This window comes from Xyrauchen texanus, chromosome 3, assembly GCF_025860055.1.
Source record: "Xyrauchen texanus isolate HMW12.3.18 chromosome 3, RBS_HiC_50CHRs, whole genome shotgun sequence".
NCBI lineage: Eukaryota > Metazoa > Chordata > Actinopteri > Cypriniformes > Catostomidae > Xyrauchen > Xyrauchen texanus.
The window spans coordinates 7315054-7334319 of record NC_068278.1 but is presented as its reverse complement, the minus strand read 5'-3'; the positions used below and the strand labels follow the sequence as shown (position 1 = coordinate 7334319).

General features: G+C 39.3%; 2 protein-coding genes across 2 annotated transcripts in view; one reads left to right on the top strand and one right to left on the bottom strand.

Annotated features, from left to right (window-relative positions):
- Positions 1 to 212: 212 nt before the first annotated feature.
- On the top strand, positions 213 to 14880 carry LOC127625855 (solute carrier family 25 member 45). Its single transcript, XM_052101273.1, is given in 9 exon segments — positions 213 to 269; positions 361 to 568; positions 3416 to 3467; positions 3625 to 3668; positions 3777 to 3848; positions 3982 to 4170; positions 4688 to 4934; positions 12744 to 12791; positions 12794 to 14880. Coding segments are annotated over 7 exon segments (870 nt in total). The 5' UTR covers positions 213 to 269; positions 361 to 568; positions 3416 to 3430; the 3' UTR covers positions 13027 to 14880.
- A 192-nt stretch (positions 14881 to 15072) lies between these two features.
- LOC127625847 (neutral alpha-glucosidase AB-like) overlaps positions 15073 to 19266 on the bottom strand; it is a 30440-nt gene continuing 26246 nt past the window's right edge. The window contains exons 22-25 of the mRNA XM_052101262.1: positions 19123 to 19236; positions 18838 to 18950; positions 18357 to 18457; positions 15073 to 16351 (exon numbers count right to left, since the gene is read on the bottom strand). Of these exons, the coding sequence (XP_051957222.1) occupies positions 16242 to 16351; positions 18357 to 18457; positions 18838 to 18950; positions 19123 to 19236 (438 nt within the window). The 3' untranslated portion in view covers positions 15073 to 16241. The remainder of the gene's footprint in view (positions 16352 to 18356; positions 18458 to 18837; positions 18951 to 19122; positions 19237 to 19266) is intronic.

Sequence of the window (19266 nt, the reverse complement as noted above, 5' to 3'; positions counted from 1 at the left end):
ACATATTGGTTGACCTCTTCTATGTGAACATATAGGCGATAGCTGCGTTATATTTTATGCATCATGTATGCCATACTAGTGTTTTGTGGGTTCTTGACATTATAAAGTGTTAAACCCTGAATCTGGAAAACCTTCAACCTCAACAAATAACCAACATCTTCCTGCAGGAAACATTATCACCACTAGACGGCAGTAGAGACACTTACAACATACAGTAATCTCTTAAGAACTTTCGTACACTCTTTTTCTTGGAGCAGCGATGCGATGAGGTAAGTTGCTTCTATTTAGTGAAAGAAAGCAGATCAAATGCAGTTTAGAGTCCTAAAATAAATCATGTAACATTTTGCATAATTGTTTTAGCATGCAGCCACCGTCATGCAGTCAGACGCCTGATTAAAGTACAGTTTCCTGAAGCAAGAAGTTTTCAACCCAAGGTCCTTGATTTCTGCATCTGCTGGAAGGAATGGACACAATCATGTTTAGTCATAAATTAGACATCAGCTTTAGAGGTGGATTGTAGAATATTGAATCGTCCGAGTTTTGGCAAATATGGCGTTGTGAATTATTTGTAAGTAACGATGTTTTATTCTGTTTTGTTGTTGTCCAAGTGCGTTTCGTTTGAACTTTGGTAGTTTTGGTATTATTTTCAGCGGGCAGCTCGACGTCTGTATGAGCTTTCTACTCACCTTAGAGCATAAAATATAGCATTTCACAATGTTTGAGTTTTGTTATGTTCTTTATTTACATATAGTGAAATGACCAGAAATTAAAGCAACAGTTCACCACATAGAAGTAAAAAAACAAACAAAAAATAAAACTAATATATATATATATATAATTTATTTTAATTTAATTTGTTTTACCCTCATTCCTCCGTGGAACCAAAAAGGAGAATTTATGAAGAATGTTCATGACGCTCCTTTCCATATAATGAAAATGAATGGCTACAGTTGCTTTCAAGCTCCACAAAAGACAGAAGGTACCATAAAAGTACTAATAACATAGTTCATACAACACAGAGCTATCATATGGTTTCTGAAGACTTGGAATATTGTACATGAGCATGTGGACTACTTCTATGATTTTTGGAGTTATACAGCATATGTCCCCATTCATTTTTATTGCATGAAGAATACACCTTGACCATTGTGTCTATTGCATTCAAGTCCTCCTGGGAAGATTGTACTTACGAGGTCGGAAATTGCAGTGTGTTATTGCAAGTTATTTTCCTCGGAAAGAACTGACCCATTTTGCAATTTCATTCTCGGTTTTTCAATTCTACACAGAAAGCTTTTTTTCCCCCAATGCAACAAAATGAAGCACAAAGCCATGCATTAGGTATGTATTTAATGCTTTACCTATTTTATCTAGAGTTGGGTAAAAATATAAATTTTCCAATGCATTGCTATCTTCATTTGAACGATATTATTTAATCCCAAAATCGATATTTTACTCTATGCACAACCCTCTACTACAATCAGTGGTACTCCCTCGCATTTGCAACCAGATTTCACACTATATAGAGTGGCATAGCCAGTTAGACCCAGGACCACCCAGAATATTAGAGATTATTCTATTATTTCAAATATATATTTATAAAACAGTTTTAAAAATGCATAAATTAAAATTTCTGAAAGTGTGAAAGAATTGCTTGAATGTGCCTCTTCTATGTTGTTAAGGACAATTTGGTAAAATTCATTATTAAATTGGGTTGAGATATTGGCCCATCTGTTTTTATTGAGGCCTGCCCAAAAGTGATTTCCTGGCTATGCTGTTGGCTATATATATGTTACTAAAAATGTATATATTTGGCAAGTGGCTGGTAAATGTTTAGATTTCACTGACCAGTGAATGAATTGTGTAGCATTCAGCAGTGAGATCCTACTCTCTGCATGTTGAGAGAAAGAGTTGATCTGTGTGTGTCGAAAGTCGAGATACATGCAACCTATTTTTCATTGTATAATGTCTCTTTTAATACCCTTTCTATTCTTTACAGTTAGTTGTTGATCAAAATCATCAAAAAATAAACATTTAATTCTAATTACACATAGCAGGGATGAGATAATGCCTTTATGCACTCATTTACGCTCGCTCTGTACAGAAATGCCGGTTTTCTTAAAGAGACAGTAAACATTTTTTAGCACATGTTCAATAAATCAATGTAAATACTTGTAAATAGTACAAATTATGCAATTAAACAATAAACATGAAACAAAATATATATGCAATATGACATCACACTTACTGATTGAATACGTTGATTTTCCCATTTTTAAAAAGCTAAAATGGGACCGAAATGATTAATAACTAATAAAATATAATTAGTCAAAATAACATTTAAAAAAAAACATTATAACTGAAATATACCCATATGAATAGACATTGAATCAAATCAAAATCCAAATCTAGAGCTTGTGAATTAGAATTGAAATGAATTGGGAAATCTGTATCAATACCCAGCCCTAATTTTATAATTCTTGTGCAACCATAATGATGGGAAATGTAGTTTTGTTGCAAATGCTCGTCACAGCTTAAACCAGCTAAATGAGTCTTACTTTCTGGCAAGTTTTATCTTTTTTCTTCATTAACAGTACAGAAAATTCATACAAACTAAACTGCACAGTAAAAATCCTCAAGTAAAACTGAATTATTACCAATAACAGTTTGCTACCGCCATTATTCTTAGTCTAAATCAACACGCTCCCAACTCGAGGGCTCGAGGAAAATCCAGAGTTTCCCACTCGTAATGACAACTTTTTGGTGGCGTTCATGTGTGGTTAACTCGTAAATACGATAATTCTGACATGACTTAAACCAGAGACTATTTAGCTGAGACGGGCCACTTCTATTAAAATGAATGGGACATATTGGAATGCCCAACAGTGAACGGATGTAGAAAGGAAGTCCAGCCTTACGCGTAAAAGAGCCAACAACCTTTTAGATACAGACATCACCTGCCAATCAACTCGAGGACACGCATGCACATTAGTTATACAAGATGGGAAAACTTCGGGGTTTTTTGCGTAATCTGAAGAAGCACAATTTATGATTCCAGTGTTGTCAGATTTTACTGCTGATTTGAAATATGCTCTTTTATCGTAATCTTGACCAGCCACTTAGGAGATTTCGGTCTATCTGCATGGAAGTACAGTAGATAAGAGCTCTTGTTAGTCTTGTATTTTTTACAAAGGAAAATAGCTGCCTGAGAGTGTTCCAAAGATGGCCGCCGAGTGGACTGACTTGCTAAAAAGACTTTCCATGAAAGTTAATGACAGAATTTTCATTTTGAGTGAATTATTCTTTTAAATTGAAGGATTTCTCATAAATGGAAGAACACACTACATTTTCAACTACAAAATACATTTATTATCAGTATGAAAGCCTGTAATAGCTTGTTGTTTTTATCTTCCAATAGATATAAAAATCTGTCATGCCTTTTGAGGAATTCATCGCAGGATGGATTTCAGGTAATTCCTTTTCTGGTCTCAATGACAGCACTTATAATTCCTTGATGCGACTTTCAGTGATGGAATCTGTACATTTGCAATGGCCAGTATCGTTAAATTCTTTTACATGTAATAAATCACTTACCAAAGAATTCTGGGTTATGTATGTGGGTTTTAGGTGCTGTGGGTTTGGTGTTTGGACACCCTTTAGACACAGTAAAAGTGAGTCATCTTGACTTACTATATATTTTACGAATATGTCACATGATGATATGTTTTAATTGCACACACTATTCAAGTTATTATTTAGCTCTTTATTTTTGGTCATAGGTGCGACTTCAGACTCAGTCTGTGTATAGGGGGATATTAGATTGTGTGGTCAAGACCTATACACATGAAGGGGTGAGTCTTCTTACATTGCATAGAGAAAAAGTCCCTCTCTCAAGATTTAACAGTTTACCTTTTCATCTTCACAAATTCCCAAAAGTTAATGAGTCACTTTAATGACAGATCTTCTTTTTTCATCAATCTGCAGTTCCATGGATTTTTTAAGGGCATGGCATTTCCTGTCCTCACCATTGCCCTTAGCAACTCTGTGGCCTTTGGTTCTTACAGCAATGCTTTGGATTATCTTACCCAATCCCATCGCAGCAACTCTGACAAAACCAACAGGCCACCACTCTCAACGGTCTTCATGGCGGGCTGCTTTTCAGGTCTTTCACAAGTATGTTTGGTTTAAGCAAAGCTGCATTGCATATCCTAAAGAGGCATATTAACCTCAGAAACCCACTATACCGAAATTACAACACTATGTTTGAAGCAATTAAATTATACTTATTATTCACTAAATAAGGGTAAAATCTTAATACAACAGCAGTGATACAGCAACAACTATGGAAGGAATGAATTTGAATCACCCAGCATGCCAAAGGCACACATACTGACTGTTTGGGATCATTTAGCAATCTTCCAAGTAGGTGTGTGACTTGTAATTTCTTTTCTGAATTTCTAACATTTTTAGCTATACGTTTTATTTTACATAATAAAATACAAAATATATACAGTACATTTAATAAACTTAATTCACTTTCAGGATCCCATTCAGTAAAACGGATACAAATTTCATATGATTTTGGATGTAGCCTATTTTTGGATTTAGCCTACTAACAGGGCAAATAAATGATTAACTATACTGTAATGTGAAGCATTGAGATGAGAGTATATCATTTCCTATCCAACAGGTGTTTGTTATAGCTCCGATAGACCTGGTCAAGGTGCGTTTGCAGAGCCAGACGAGGGGCAGGTCAGGTGGAAATAAATACAGAGGCCCCTGTCATTGCGTAGCAGTTATCCTAAGAGAAGACGGGGTCAAAGGGCTTTTCAGAGGATTGTGGGCTCTCGCGCTACGAGATGTACCTTGTTACGGACTTTACTTCCTGCCATACGAGCTCATCTGCAGAATGCTGACAGAGACAGGGAAGCAGACAGGTGATTATGCATGAATGGAGGATGGTAGTGGTATACTGAAACAAAAATGGTGTGACATATGGGCGTTTCTTCGACTTGAAGTGGTTGGCTTTTATTAAAACAAAAAAAGAAATTCTACTTTTTTCACATACAACTTAAGGTGGCTAGAAAAAATATGTGAACCCTTTTGAATTAGTTGGTTTTCTTAATTAATTGGTTATCAAATTTGATCTCATCTACATCAAAGTCACAAGTAACACAAACAATTATAATCTTTCATGTGTTTATTGAACATATCCAATTAAACATTAACAGTGCTGTGGAAAAGTAAGTGAACCTTTGGATTTAATGACTGGTTGATCCTCCTTTGGCAGCAATAACCTCAAACAAGCGTTTCTGGTAGCTGCTTAAACCTGCACAACGTTCAGAAGGAATTTTGGACCATTCTTCATTACAGAACTGCTCAGCTCAGCCATATTGTTATGTTTGGTGTGAATGGCTCTCTTGAGGTCATTCCACATCATCTCTATTAGGTTAAGGTCTGGGATCTGACTGGGCGACTCCAAAAGGTGGTTTCTAGGTCAGTACTTTTGTACCACACAAAATAAAATATCAATATCTTATTATTCCCAACCACCTAAGCTCAGTTATTTTTTTATAATTTAGGGGAGAAATGCAGTTAAAAGACTAAATAGTATAATAAATGTTTTTGTTTGACAGCCCTTTTCATACAAAGTATAAAGCTTAACCCATTAAAGCCTAAAGTATTAAATAATAGTCCGAAAATTAGAATTTTTATAGAGTGGCTCAAAACATTTTTCTTTAGAAACAGGAAGGCAAAAGGGTCCTATAAGTGGGCTGGGGGCCCTTATAGTCACAGGGACCAATTGAGGGGTCCTTGTATAAGCTGACAGCTGTGGGGGTATATAAACATTTGTTTTCAAAACATTTCCACCAATATAAATTTGTGTGCATGATGTTTCCTGTGATAATTAACAAGCCACTCCCAAGGGGAAGACACTGCAGAGACTCCACCCCACCCAGAGGGTCTGCCTCCTCCTGGGGCAGCGCTTGCAGGTTCACCACCTGATCCCTAAATGGGTTTATGGGAACCTTGGGCACATAGCCCGGACGGAGTCTCAAGATCATGTGAGAGTAGCCCGGACCGAACTCCAGGCACGTTTCGCTGACAAAGAATTCTTGCAGGTCTCCTAGCCGCTTGATGGAAGTGAGTGCAGTCAGGAGGGCAGTCTTTAAAGAGAGTGCCTTAAGCTCAGCTCACTCTAGGGGCTCAAAGGGGGCTCCCCGTAGACCCTGAAGAACTACAGAGAGGTCCCACGAGGGAACGAGGCGTGGTCCGGAGAGATTCAACCTCCTGTTGCCTCTCAGGAACCTGATGATCAGGTTGTGCTTCCCTAAGGACTTACCGTCCACTGTGTTGTGTTGTGCTGCTATAGCAGCTACATACACCTTCAATGTGGAGGGGGACAGCCGCCCGTTCAACCTCTCCTTCAGGAAGGAAAGCACCGATCTGACTCCACATCTCTGTGGGTCTTTGCGTTGGGAAGAACACAACTTAGTGAACAGATGCCACTTCAAGGCATACAGGTGCCTCGTAGAGGGAGCCCTAGCCTGAGTGATTTTGTCTACCACGGCGGGTTGTAGGCCACTTAGGTCTTCTGCGTCCTGTCCAGAGAACAGACATGGAGATTGCCAGAGGATGCCCCGTCGGAGTGACCCCTAGTGTCACTACATCGACACAACGTCGAGTGAGTGCCAGATAGGGAATGGGTACACATACTTTTTCTTGCCACTGTAGTTACTATTATGAGGTATACCTTAAAACCCAAAATCAACAATACAAAATGTGATTTAAACAACATTACACAGTTCCAATAAAACTAATTAGAATTTATGTAATTGGCCCCATTCACTTTCATTGTAAGTGCCTCACTGTAACCTCAATTTTGCTTTTTTTAAAGAAGAGAAGGGACGAGTAGAAATGTTTTGTGGTAATCAACATTATACCACAACTGCTGTTGATTGAGCTTAACTGGTGTTGAACCTTGAATATTCCTTTTAAAACTGACTTAAAAACTGTTTACTACTCCATTTATTTTTGGTACTTTTCAAATGCCTTATGTACAGATTTGAATGTTTTAGCCTTCTACCAGCCCAAGACTTTAAATATTAAACTATAAAATTATTACATGTTTAAAACTATGAAAATCTAAACAGAGTAAAATTTCGATATTCATTGTGTGAAAACTGTTTCTATAACTTTCTCAAAAATTAAAAGTCCCACACCAAACAATTTTGCCCCTAATAAATCTTTTTCAAAAGTTAGTGTACTTGATAACCAAGTCAACAAAAGTTTAAGTGAACAGCATGGTATTAAATCTCATATTTTACTTGTGAGCAGAATATTTTTTACATGCCATCATTTAAAAATCAAGCTGTAATTTTGCCAAATAACGCAAAAAGCTTGACAATATTTAATTGTGTGCACTTAAGATACACAAATTGTAAGCTATGAAATTAGCCTTAGCATGACAGAGTCAGCCATTTTATATATATATATGAATAGCTGAATATTCAGCAAAGCATACCTGATAATTTTTTGCCGGTGTTTGATTATCCTGACATTTTATTAGACATTTTAGTTGGAGGCACAGCGGTGCTCTACAAGCGATCCAAAAGACGCATGCGAGGGAAGCAAGCCACCATCATTCCAGTCCCCCAAAAAAAGCAAAATCACAGGACTTAATGACTACAGACCTGTCGCTCTCATGTCTGTTGTCATTAAGTGGGACACCCACATAGACTCCATTGTACAGAAGGCTCAGCAGATGTTGTACTTCCTTTGCCAGCTGAGGAAGTTCAACCTGTCACAGGAGCTGCTGACATAGTTCTACTCGGCTGTCATTGAGTCTGTCCTGTGTACATCTATAACTGTCTGGTTTGGTTCAGCCACCAAATCAGACAGATGGAAACTACAACAGACAGTCAAATCAAATCAAATCAAATCACTTTATTGTCACACTGCCATGTACACAAGAGCAACAGTAGGTGAAATTCTTGTGTGCAGGTCCGAGCAACATAGCAGTCATGACAGTGACGAGACATATACCAATTACAATAAACAACATACTTACACAACACAATTTACATATCAAATGTACACATACTTACACAACACAATAATTATATACAATGTACATTAAACAATACACACAATATAGAATACACAATATACAATACAATAAAGTAAAGAGTATATGAAATTATATATATATATATATATATAAATTAGTTGTATTGAGGAGAATATGTTGACAGTCCAGTGTGAGATTATAGGTTTATAAAGTGCAGTGCAAATTATTGATCGTGAGAGATCAATTGTTCAACAGTCTGACTGCTTCGGGGAACAAGCTGTCATGTAGTTGGCTGGTGTGGGTCCTGATGCTACGATACCGCCTGCCTGATGTAGCAGTGAGAATAGACCATGACTCGGGTGGCTGGAGTCTCTGATGATCCTCCAAGCTTTTTTCACACACCGCCTGGTATATACGTCCTGGAGGGAGGGAAGCTCATCTCCGATGATGTTTCTGGCAGTTCGCACCACCCTTTGCAGGGCTTTACAGTTGTGGGCGGTGCTATTGCCGTACCGGGCGGTGATGCAGCCAGTCAGGATGCTGTCTACAGTACTAGTGTAGAACCGTGTGAGGATGTGGTGGTTCATTCCAAACTTCCTCAGCCGTCTCAGTAAGAAGAGGCGCTGGTGAGCCTTCTTCACAACGGCCTTAGTGTGGACAGACCATGTGAGTTCCTCAGTAATGTGGACACCGAGGAACTTGAAACTGCTGACTCTCTCTACCGGTGCTCCATTGATGGTGATGGGGCTGTGTTCTCTGTCTTTCCTCCTGAAGTCCACTACAAGTTCCTTGGTTTTACTGACATTGAGGGAGAGGTTGTGCTCCTGACACCAGCGTGTCAGAGTGTGCATCTCCTCTCTGTAGACTCTTTCATCATTGTCAGTGATCAGACCTACCACCGTCGTATCGTCAGCAAACTTAATGATGGCATTGGAGCTATGTGTTGCCACACAGTCATGTGTGTATAGTGAATACAGGAGTGGGCTGAGAACACAGCCCTGCGGGGCTCCAGTGTTGAGGGTCAGTGATGAGGAGATGTTGCTGCCCATTCTAACCACCTGACGTCTGCGTGACAGGAAATCCAGGATCCAGCTGCACAGCGAGCTGTTTAAGCCCAGAGCCCGGAATTTCTCATCAAGCTTGGAGGGCACTATGGTGTTGAATGCTGAGCTGTAGTCTACAAACAGCACTCTCACATATGTGTTCCTTTTTTCCAGGTGGGAGAGAGCAGTGTGTAGTGTAGATGTAATGGCATCATCAGTGGAGCCGTTGTTGCGGTAGGCAAACTGCAATGGGTCCAAAGAGGTGGGCAGAACAGAGCAGATGTAATCTCTGATTAACCTCTCAAAGCATTTGCTGATGATGGGAGTCAGAGCAACAGGACGCCAGTCATTTAAGCAAGTGATTGTGGCTTGCTTCGGTACAGGCACAATTGTTGATATTTTGAAGCATGTGAGGACTACAGACAGGGAGAGGGACAGATTGAAAATGTCCGTAAAAATACCTGCCAGTTGATTCGCGCACGCTCTGATGACGCGGCCCGGAATGCCGTCTGGACACGCAGCTTTACGGATGTTCACCCGTCGGAAGGATCGGGTTACATCCACAACAGAGACGGAGAGTGAACCAACCTCTGAAGCGTCAGCCACGAGTGCTCTCTCCGCGAGGGCGGTGTTATTGTCCTCGAAACGAGCATAAAATGTATTAAGTTCGTCCGGGAGAGATGCAGCGGTGTTCACGGCGGAGTCTTTATTCCGTTTGTAATCCGTGATGATGTTAATTCCCTGCCACATACTTCTGGAGTCAGTGGTGTTGAACTGACCTTCAAGTTTGTGCCTGTACTGGCGTTTGGCTTCACTGATAGTGTTACGGAGGGCATAACTGGCTTGTTTACGCTCCTCCGTGTTAGAAAAATTAAAAGCGGAGGTCCGCGCATTGAGTGCTGCGCGAACATCGCCGTTAACCCATGGTTTCTGGTTGGGGTATATCCGTATTGTTTTGGTCGGAACAACATCCTCTACGCACTTCCTGATGAAACACGTTACGCTGTCAGTGTAAACCTCGATATCGTCATCAGAGGCGGACCGGAACATCTCCCAGTCTGCGTGATCAAAACAGTCTTGTAGCGCAGAGTCTGATTGGTCCGACCAGTACTGGATCGTTCTGAGGGTGGGTGCTTCCCGTTTCAGTTTCTGCCTGTATGCAGGCAGGAGAAGAATGGAAGAGTGGTCTGATTTGCCAAATGGGGGGCGGGGGAGGGATTTGTAGCCATACCGGAAAGGAGAGTAACAATGATCTAAAACCTGGTCCCCTCGTGTGTTGAAATTTATGTGTTGGTGGTATTTTGGTGCTATTGTTTTAAAATTTGTTGAAGTCCCCGGCAACAGCCTCAGGGTGCGCGGTTTCCTGCTCACTTATACTCCCATACAGTTCCCTGAGTGCCCGGTCTGTGTCGGCTTGTGGGGGGATGTACACAGCTGTGATGATGACCACTGTGAATTCCCTCGGTAGCCAGAATGGTCGACACAGAAGCATGAGATATTCCAGATCAGGAGAGCAGAAAGACTTGATGAAATGTACGTTCCTCTGATCACACCATGATTTATTGATCATAAAACATACACCACCACCTCTGCCTCAGTCAGGACTGCTGAGAGGATTATTGGTGCCCCCTGCCCACTGTCTAAGACTTGTACATCTCCAGAGTGATGAAACGTGCAGGTAGAATCACTATGGACCCACACACCCTTCCAACTCCCTCTTTGAACTGTTGCCCTCTGGTCGGCGCTACAGAGCACTGAGCACCAGGACATCCAGGCTCAAGAACAGTTTTTACCCTCAAGCCATTTTCCACATGAACAATTAAACTGCCTCAAGACTCCAAAATCTTTTAGAAACAGGGATGAGATTATTTATCAAAATACACCACAGTCAAGTCGTCTTTGAATATAGACAAACTTTATTACTATTCTAAACATAAATCTAATCTAACACATATATACATGAGACAGGTTGGTGAAAAGAGTGACAGAATGTGAAATAAATGATCAGTACAGTGAAGATGAACTCTACGGAGTCTGTTGACAATACCTTAAGAACCATTTATCCTTCCGAGTCTACATCGATTACCCAAATTATTTAATTAATACACCAGCACTTTGTGCACAATATTAGAGATGTACTTGCATGTCTTTGTGGTGTTTCCTTGCGTTCTTTGTGTTGTTTGGTTCTTGGTCGAAAGTTCATTCCGTCGATGTTTTGACCTCTGTATGACCAAAGTTTATTGTCTGTATGAATTAGTGAGGTTAGCTGTGAAGCGAGGCCTTCTCACTCCTTCTCGGGACGTCGAGTCCCGAGTTTCCGTGGGCCTCACATGGCATGGAGTCAGCGCAAAGTCTGAGCAGTCAGCGGAGGAGAAGATGAAGCTTTCCCGTTGAGTCCCGAGCTCCCTTGAACGTCACATGGGGAAGAGTCGAAGAGAGAAGAGGCAAGAGAGAAGCCAGCAAGAGAGTGTGTTCTTCCTTTTTGGAAATATTTGAACTGAAATTGGCCACATCCCCAAAGCCAATCAGAAGTGACTTTTCAGAGTCACATGGTCAACTGGGCTGTCTTTTCCGACAGTCAATTTATGGTCCTTTGTTAAAGATTCTCACTACTTTCCCGCTCAAAAATAGTGCATATTTAATCATGAACTTTATAACTTGAAAATGGTACAAGACACATGATATTCTTTGTCATTAGTTTCTCTGTATACGCCAGCGAACGCTTACATATTAAACATGACATTTTTCATGGCTGTTATACGTGTAGGTAACAAAACATCCCTGGTTACAAATTAATACTGGTTAATTCATGGGCCATACAACACAGATGAAACATTACACACATTCCAAAGAGGTACATCAGGCTATAATCATTCATTTGTCAGTTATACAAGTTACCAAAGTTCAAAGCAATTGTCAGAATGCCTAGCAAGACTAAGTATTGTAAGAACTGTGGATTTAAATGCATTCTGTATATTTTAGAGGGTTGATTCAGCAAAGTACTGTGACTTTGTGTAAAATGTCTTTGTGCAAATCTGATGGTCCTTGTAACCTTACAAAAGAGAAGTCTGTTTTAACTGTGTGGAAGATCAGGGTGCGGAGGGGCCTTTCTGACCAATGAGGATGCCTGGAACGTTTGATTTATGACCGTGTAGAATTCCAGGACTGCAAAGCTTGAAAACTCTAGATTCAAGTCATATCGTTTCAATTCTTCTGCGTGTATAATCCAACACCTTGTTTTATATTCTGTGTCTCACTGTAATGTTCTGTGTGCACTTGTTTCTCCGATCACCAAAAAATAATTCCACTTTGCAGTAAGGCTCATTCTGATTTTGATATTTTTATATATATATATATATATATATATATATATATATATATAAACACATTTACAAACTGTAATTTCCATCATCATTTCCACCACTTAATTCTATGGAGAACACAAAAGAGAGTTTAAGATGTGGTGGAAATGATACTATAGTATACATTTTCAAGACTTTAACAAAAATAATATCTCTCCTCTCCTTGATGGTTAATTTATTGCCTCTTTTGGATTGGAACGAGGGTGAGTAAATGATGGCAGAATTTAAATTTGTCACGATTAAGTGATAATAAAATCATGTGCACTTTAGGTACCTTTGCAGTGCTGATGGCTGGTGGTGTCGCTGGTGTGGTTACATGGCGTGTGCCACACCCATGGACGTGATCAAGGCTCGACTGCAGATGTCAGGAGCTGGTGGTCGCACGTACAATGGAGTCCTACACTGCATTACTGTGAGTGTACGTGAAGAGGGCATGCAGGTGTTCTTCAAAGGCCTTCTTCTCAACAGCGTGAGAGCGTTCCCAGTGAATGCTGTGACCTTCCTCTGCTTTGAGATGATAATGAGAGCCATGACTGATTACACCCAGGACTGAGGGAGCATCCTCCATCACTGTTGTGTGGAGGTATTGCGTACATTCCAGGAAAGGCCCATAAAAATGGCATTGGATGGCCAACACTGTGTGAGATCTTACATTTTTATTTGTGGTCGACCAATATAGACTTTGTTAATGATCGATGTCTAGAGAGTGGGGTGGGCAATGGCGATATTCAATTATAAGAAAATTTTATGATATTAAAGTCTGTTATCTGGCCAAGCAGGCAGGGTTATCGTCGGAGACCAAAAATCTCACAATGGCCAAATATCGACGATTAATCAGCTTGGTCAATATATCGGTATATCACTTTTAATTCATGTTGAATGTTATAAATGTAAAGGTGAAGTGTGTAATTTCTGCACCATTAATGACAGTTTTCAAACAAGTTTCAAATACTTAATTACAAGAAAGGGTCATTTATCACTGTATAATAATGACATTATGGTGAAAACGTTTTTCAATATAATAAACAAATTATTCATAATAAAAAAAAAAATTATAATTATTATGATAAATTACGAAAATTACACTATTTTATGACACTAAATATTAAATCAATATGTTATTATTACTACCTTTAACAGAAACGGAAGTACATACTTAACCCTCATGTTCTGTTGAGATTGAATTGTACTGTTGTTATTTTTGGAGTCCCAGAAACCCTAATGCTGTACTTGTAAAAATAATAATAATAGTAATTTAGAAATTAACCTCTTATTTTCCCTTCAAAAGTTTTTAAATATGTTTAATATTTTTTATTCATATTTGACCTCAGAGCAGATGAACATTTTGGAAATTTAACTGGTAGCCATTTTTGGAACATTAAGCCAGTTTACATGCACACAATAAGCTGTTAAAGGCGCTGCCACATTTACCGTAAGTGTCCACTGGCGCATGGTGAACGAAGCTGATGTTTTCAATTCATTCCAATGGGAGCCACACTCACGAGGTGGATTCTCATTGGAAAGAATTCAAAACTACCACTTCGCTTTGCTCACCACATGCCAGTGAACACGTACAGTCAACGTTAACCACAAAAAAACGAATTGTCAAGCAGCCTCTTTTTTAATGCTGCACTTAAAACTCTGGGAGACTGATGTTAAAAAGAAACTCCACGCTAACATGATATCCTTGTCCATTGTTAATATTCATTGTAGCTGTGTACAAAGCATCGCCCACGCATAGTTTACTGCAACTTCCTATGAGTCGACGCGGCGAATTCTCCTGCCATTCGCAACAAACGTAAACTTCATGCAAAATTTGCGAGGTGAAATTCTTTGCCACAGGAAGTCCATTGCGCAAAATTCTCGATTCCGCGGATTCCACTTTTTCAGCCGTTTGGGTTACGGAAGCATTTTTCACATTCATTTTTTCCATAGACATTTCATAAAATCCTTCATAAAAGTTGAAGCCATGAACCAAACCATCGAGCTCCGAGGTTAATCACAACATCACAAACTTAAAGTATTTGAAAAACAGACAAAAAGTACAATATCGTGTACTTGCCGTCTTTCATGAGGGCACGTTTCGCAGGCTTGGTTGGCCAGACTACTCTGATTGGTGAAGGGTTCTCTGATGGACCATGGGTAATATAGTTGTTTACTATTACAGTAAATCCGCAATCACACATGATTTTTAAACAATTAAGTTAAAATAACAGAGACTGATGGTTTCAACAGAAGCATATACCATCAATGAATAGGTATTCAACGGTTTATGTTATCATTGAAAATTTGTCAATGGAAAAAATGTATGTGATTTTTACTTCTGGAACTAGACTGCAGGGCTCTATTGAGAAGACTGTATTTCGCCCACTGAATATTGCCGTGCAAAGGTAAATGTGGCTGCGCCTTTACTCCTGAAAATCAGCTCATTTAAAAAAAAAAAATCAGACAAAGCAAGAAACCTGCATTTACAACAGATTTGAAATAATCTAAAAAAAAACATTAGCTATTGACCAGATCAAGTACTTGCCCAACATGTTGTTATTTTTTTTACACTTAACATTGTAATGATCTTTAGTAGAGGTTTAATAAAATATAAGCTTTACAACAAACAGAAATGTAGCCTTTTATTTCACCAACTCTTTCCTAAGACAGATTTTCACTTTTCATGTTATCAAGCAAGCAATATTATTTTTTGTCCATTTTCTTTTACACATTTTAGAAAGTAATTTCAGTTTTCATTTCAGACTTCATAATGTCGAAATCAATTGGATTATTTAATCTTTCAGAATGTTTAGGTCACATTTATCATTGTACCAACCCCTTATTATATTTCAAACATTAGCAAACAAACCTCAAAGTCACTATTGAAGCCTGTTTTAACTTTCAACATCCAGATTTATAAACCCTGCTACTAAACACTTTTCCTAATTGAACACTCCTGAAACATGTAATAGCACAGATGTATCTTTGAAAAGAATTACCCCCCAAAAACAAAGAATCTTCAAAGCTTAAAATTTCATTTCCAAAACTAAAGTCCTCGTTTATTTTTCATTAGAAGTTTTTTTTCTTTGTTTCAGGGTTAATCTGGGCAATATTACTTCATTTCCATATGTATACACTTTATTTACTTGACATCAACATCACGCCGAATAATATGTCCTACAAAAATTGGCCACAAATTACTTGTGATACTTTTAATGGAAGGAAGTCCAAATCCAATCCCTTAATGAATGAGTTTTCCTATATGAACCAATTTAAAAACAAATTAAGTAGCACAGTCACTATTCCAATATGAAAATATAATAGTTTCTTAGCGTAAAACGTTTTGCATTCCTGGAAGTGAAAATGCCAAAATACATTGCCCTGAGACAAAAAAAAAACATCCTCTATATTTCCTTACTCTGTTTTTAACATCTAACCAATTATTAAATGGCTAAATTTAAAGGAAAAATGCTAATATTCGCAGCCAATCGTTTGAACTGAATCGTGTGAATTTTAAGAAAGTATGTTTTTAAAAATTTCTATAATTTCTGGTCCCCTACAAATTCCTAAACAAACATCACCATTACATCTTTTTCCTTCATTTTTATCATAAATCATACAGACAATTCATCTTAAAAACATTCAAATCTCAATCATTTCCTCTGCTCATTTCCGTTCTCCATCTGGACTCTTTAAAAAAAAAAGAAATGTATGTTCGTGCATCTGGTCATTTGACTTTTAAGTGCTGTTCTTCCACCTGTTGTTTGTGTGTTCATCCTTGTGTTACTGCAGAACAATGGTCCAGTCTGCCCCTGCATTGACCCCTGGCTTGCGTAGAGTTAATATTGCAGTCGCAGAGTCAAACTCAAACTCTACAGCTGACTCTATACCATCTGAAAATAAACATAACATGACACCAATAACAGGAGAACTTCTGAAAGCAGAAAATTGTTTACAATTCAGCCAAATAGCTATAACTGGGTTTCCATCCAACTATTTCTAAGAAATCCTGAATGGAAAGGCTTGATGTGCGAATTAAATCTCAAAATTCGCTTAAAATTTAAATGTGCAAGACAGAAATGGATTTTCTCGAATTTTGCATTAGTTAAAATCTGCATTAAGGTGATAGAAACAGTTTATTTGCAAAACAATGACGTTTTGTCCATTTGTTCACGTGTTATGAGTATGCGAATGCTTGATATGACTGACCCAACAAAAGGGCCGTCCTTGGCACACAATTCTTTGAACATAGCCCTTGACATTCGGAAGTTTTTAACCGAAAGCTGATCTTTAAAATGTGTCCTCACAATCTGCCAGAACAGTTTTGAGAGCAGGCGCTCCCAGGCATGTGGTGGCTGGTGGTGTATGGGCATTGCAGCCATTTTAGCCCACATTATATTACAATTCTGCAGCGTTTCCAACAGCATTTTACAAAACAAGGTTGGCTGCTCCATCAAAACAATGCAGCTCCCTCAAGATAATGTGAATGATGTAGTGGATGAAACCGTGCAGTGATTTACATTTTCTTTAGTCCAATTTTTAGAAATGTGCTTAAAAATGCTAAACATTTCCATGGAAACCCAGCTTATGTTACTTAGTGGAAGAATTATTAGTTTTTTTCGACTACACAGATGAGCCAAACCATTATGTCCACCTGCATAATATGCTGTTGATCCTCCGCCAAAACAATGCCGACCTGTCGAGGCATGGTCTCTACAAGACCCCTGAAGGTGTCCTGTGGTATTTGGTACCAAGTCATTAGCAGCAGATTCATCAAGTCCTGTAAGTTGCGAGGTGGAGCCTCCGTGGATTGGACTTGTTGGTCCAACACATCCCACAGATGCTCAATCAGATTGAGATCTGCGGAATTTGGAGGCCAGGGCAACCCCTCAAACTCTTCATCATGTTCCTCAAACCATTCCAGAATAATGTGTGCAGTGTGGAAGGGTGCATTATCCTGCTAAAAGAGGCCACTGCCATCAGGGAATACCATTGCCATGAAGGGGTGTACCTGGTCTACAACGATGTTTAGGTAGGTGGCACGTGCCAAATTGACGTCCACACGAATGGTCAGACCCAGTGTTTCCTAGCAAAACATTGCCCAGAGCATCACACTGCCTCCTCCGTCTTGTCGTCTTCCCACAGTACATCCTGGTGCCATCACTTCCCCAGGTAAACGGCACACACGTGCATGGCCATCCATATGATGTAAAAGAAAATGGGACTAATCAGACCAGGTGACCTTCTTCCACTGCTCCAAGGTCCAGTTCCGACACTTGCTTGCTCATTGTAGGCACTTTCGACAGTGGATAGGGGTAATTTTGGGCACTCTGTGGCTACGCAGCCCCATACGCAGCAGGGTGCGGCGATCCACTGTGTTTTGTGACCTGTGCCATAGTAGACCTTCGGTCGATAGGATAGCCTTTATGGTTGCCCTTGTGCATCTATGAGCTTTGGGCACCCAACACCCTGTCACCGGTTTGTGGTTTGTCCCTCCTCAAACCACTTTTGGTAGGTATTCACCACTGCTGACCGGGAGCACCCCACAAGCCTTGCCGTTTCAGAGATTCTCTGACCCAGTTATCTGGCCATAACAATTTTAACCTTGTCAAAGTCGCTCAGGTCTTTACTCCTGCCCACTTCTCCTGCATTCAACACATTGGCAATGAAAACTGATTGTTTTCTTACCATCTACTCAGACCTTGATATGTTGCGCTGTTAGGAGATGATCAACGTTATTTGCTTCACCTTTGAGTGGTCATAATGTTTTGGCTCATTGGTGTAAATAAAATATGTAGGGAAGATTAGCATTTTAATCACAACATTTGTCAAGCATATTTTTAACACACTTTATGTTTATGCTATGGACTAAAGGTATACTAGACTAGTGAAACGCACCTGTGTTTTTCAGAGTGATAGAAGATGGCCTACTGCCTCCAATAATGACAATCTTCTCTATCCATGAGCCAGTGGAGAAATGAGAGTCTGGGGCCAGATTTCTGATGGAAAAAAAATGATTGGTATAAAAAGACACAGCTTAGCACTGATGTGACTGCTCCTATCTGCCAATCTTTGCATTGAAGTACACAATGAATCCTACAGAAAGCTAAATAAAAGCAAAAATATTGAAAAACAAAACTCACTGTCATGATGCTAGGGTGTTCTGGGTGGTTGCCAGGGCATTGTTGCATACTGGCCTAATGCTAAAGAGCCTACCTATGATATTCTGGTCTCTAGATTTGGCTTTAACCCCTCCTTTAAAGCAAGTCTATGGAATTGTTTGTTTTGTTTTGGGCCATTTTATTGTCTTCCAGGCAAAAATTGCAAATCTGTTCATGTTGAAATGAAGTAAAAAGTAAAGAGAAATGAGCAGACCCACCTGGAGGACAACGTGTTGGCAGAGAAAGACAGATGCCTGTGGATAAACTGCTTCTCCTTTTCAAAGCTGAACGTATGGAAGTCATCAATGTACAGCTCTCCTTCAGCAAAGTCCTAAAGCACAAGATAAAACTGAATTTAGAGTGTTGCTGTGCACAGATGGGTGTGTAAAATGTCTCCGAAATATTGGTTGCAGAACACTCTTTCTATTCAAGATGCAGAAACATTAGTTCATGCATCAATGTCCATCAATAATTTAGAAGGATTTGAGGAAATACTGAATTACCTGTGGACTGAGGGCCACATAGAGGGTATATGGATCATTCTCCATACAAGAGGAAGATCTCCTTACACGGTCCTTCCTGCAGATAATGGACCCTCCTCGCTGGAAAACTGGGATCTGAAATGTGATGAATAGAAAGAGAGAATT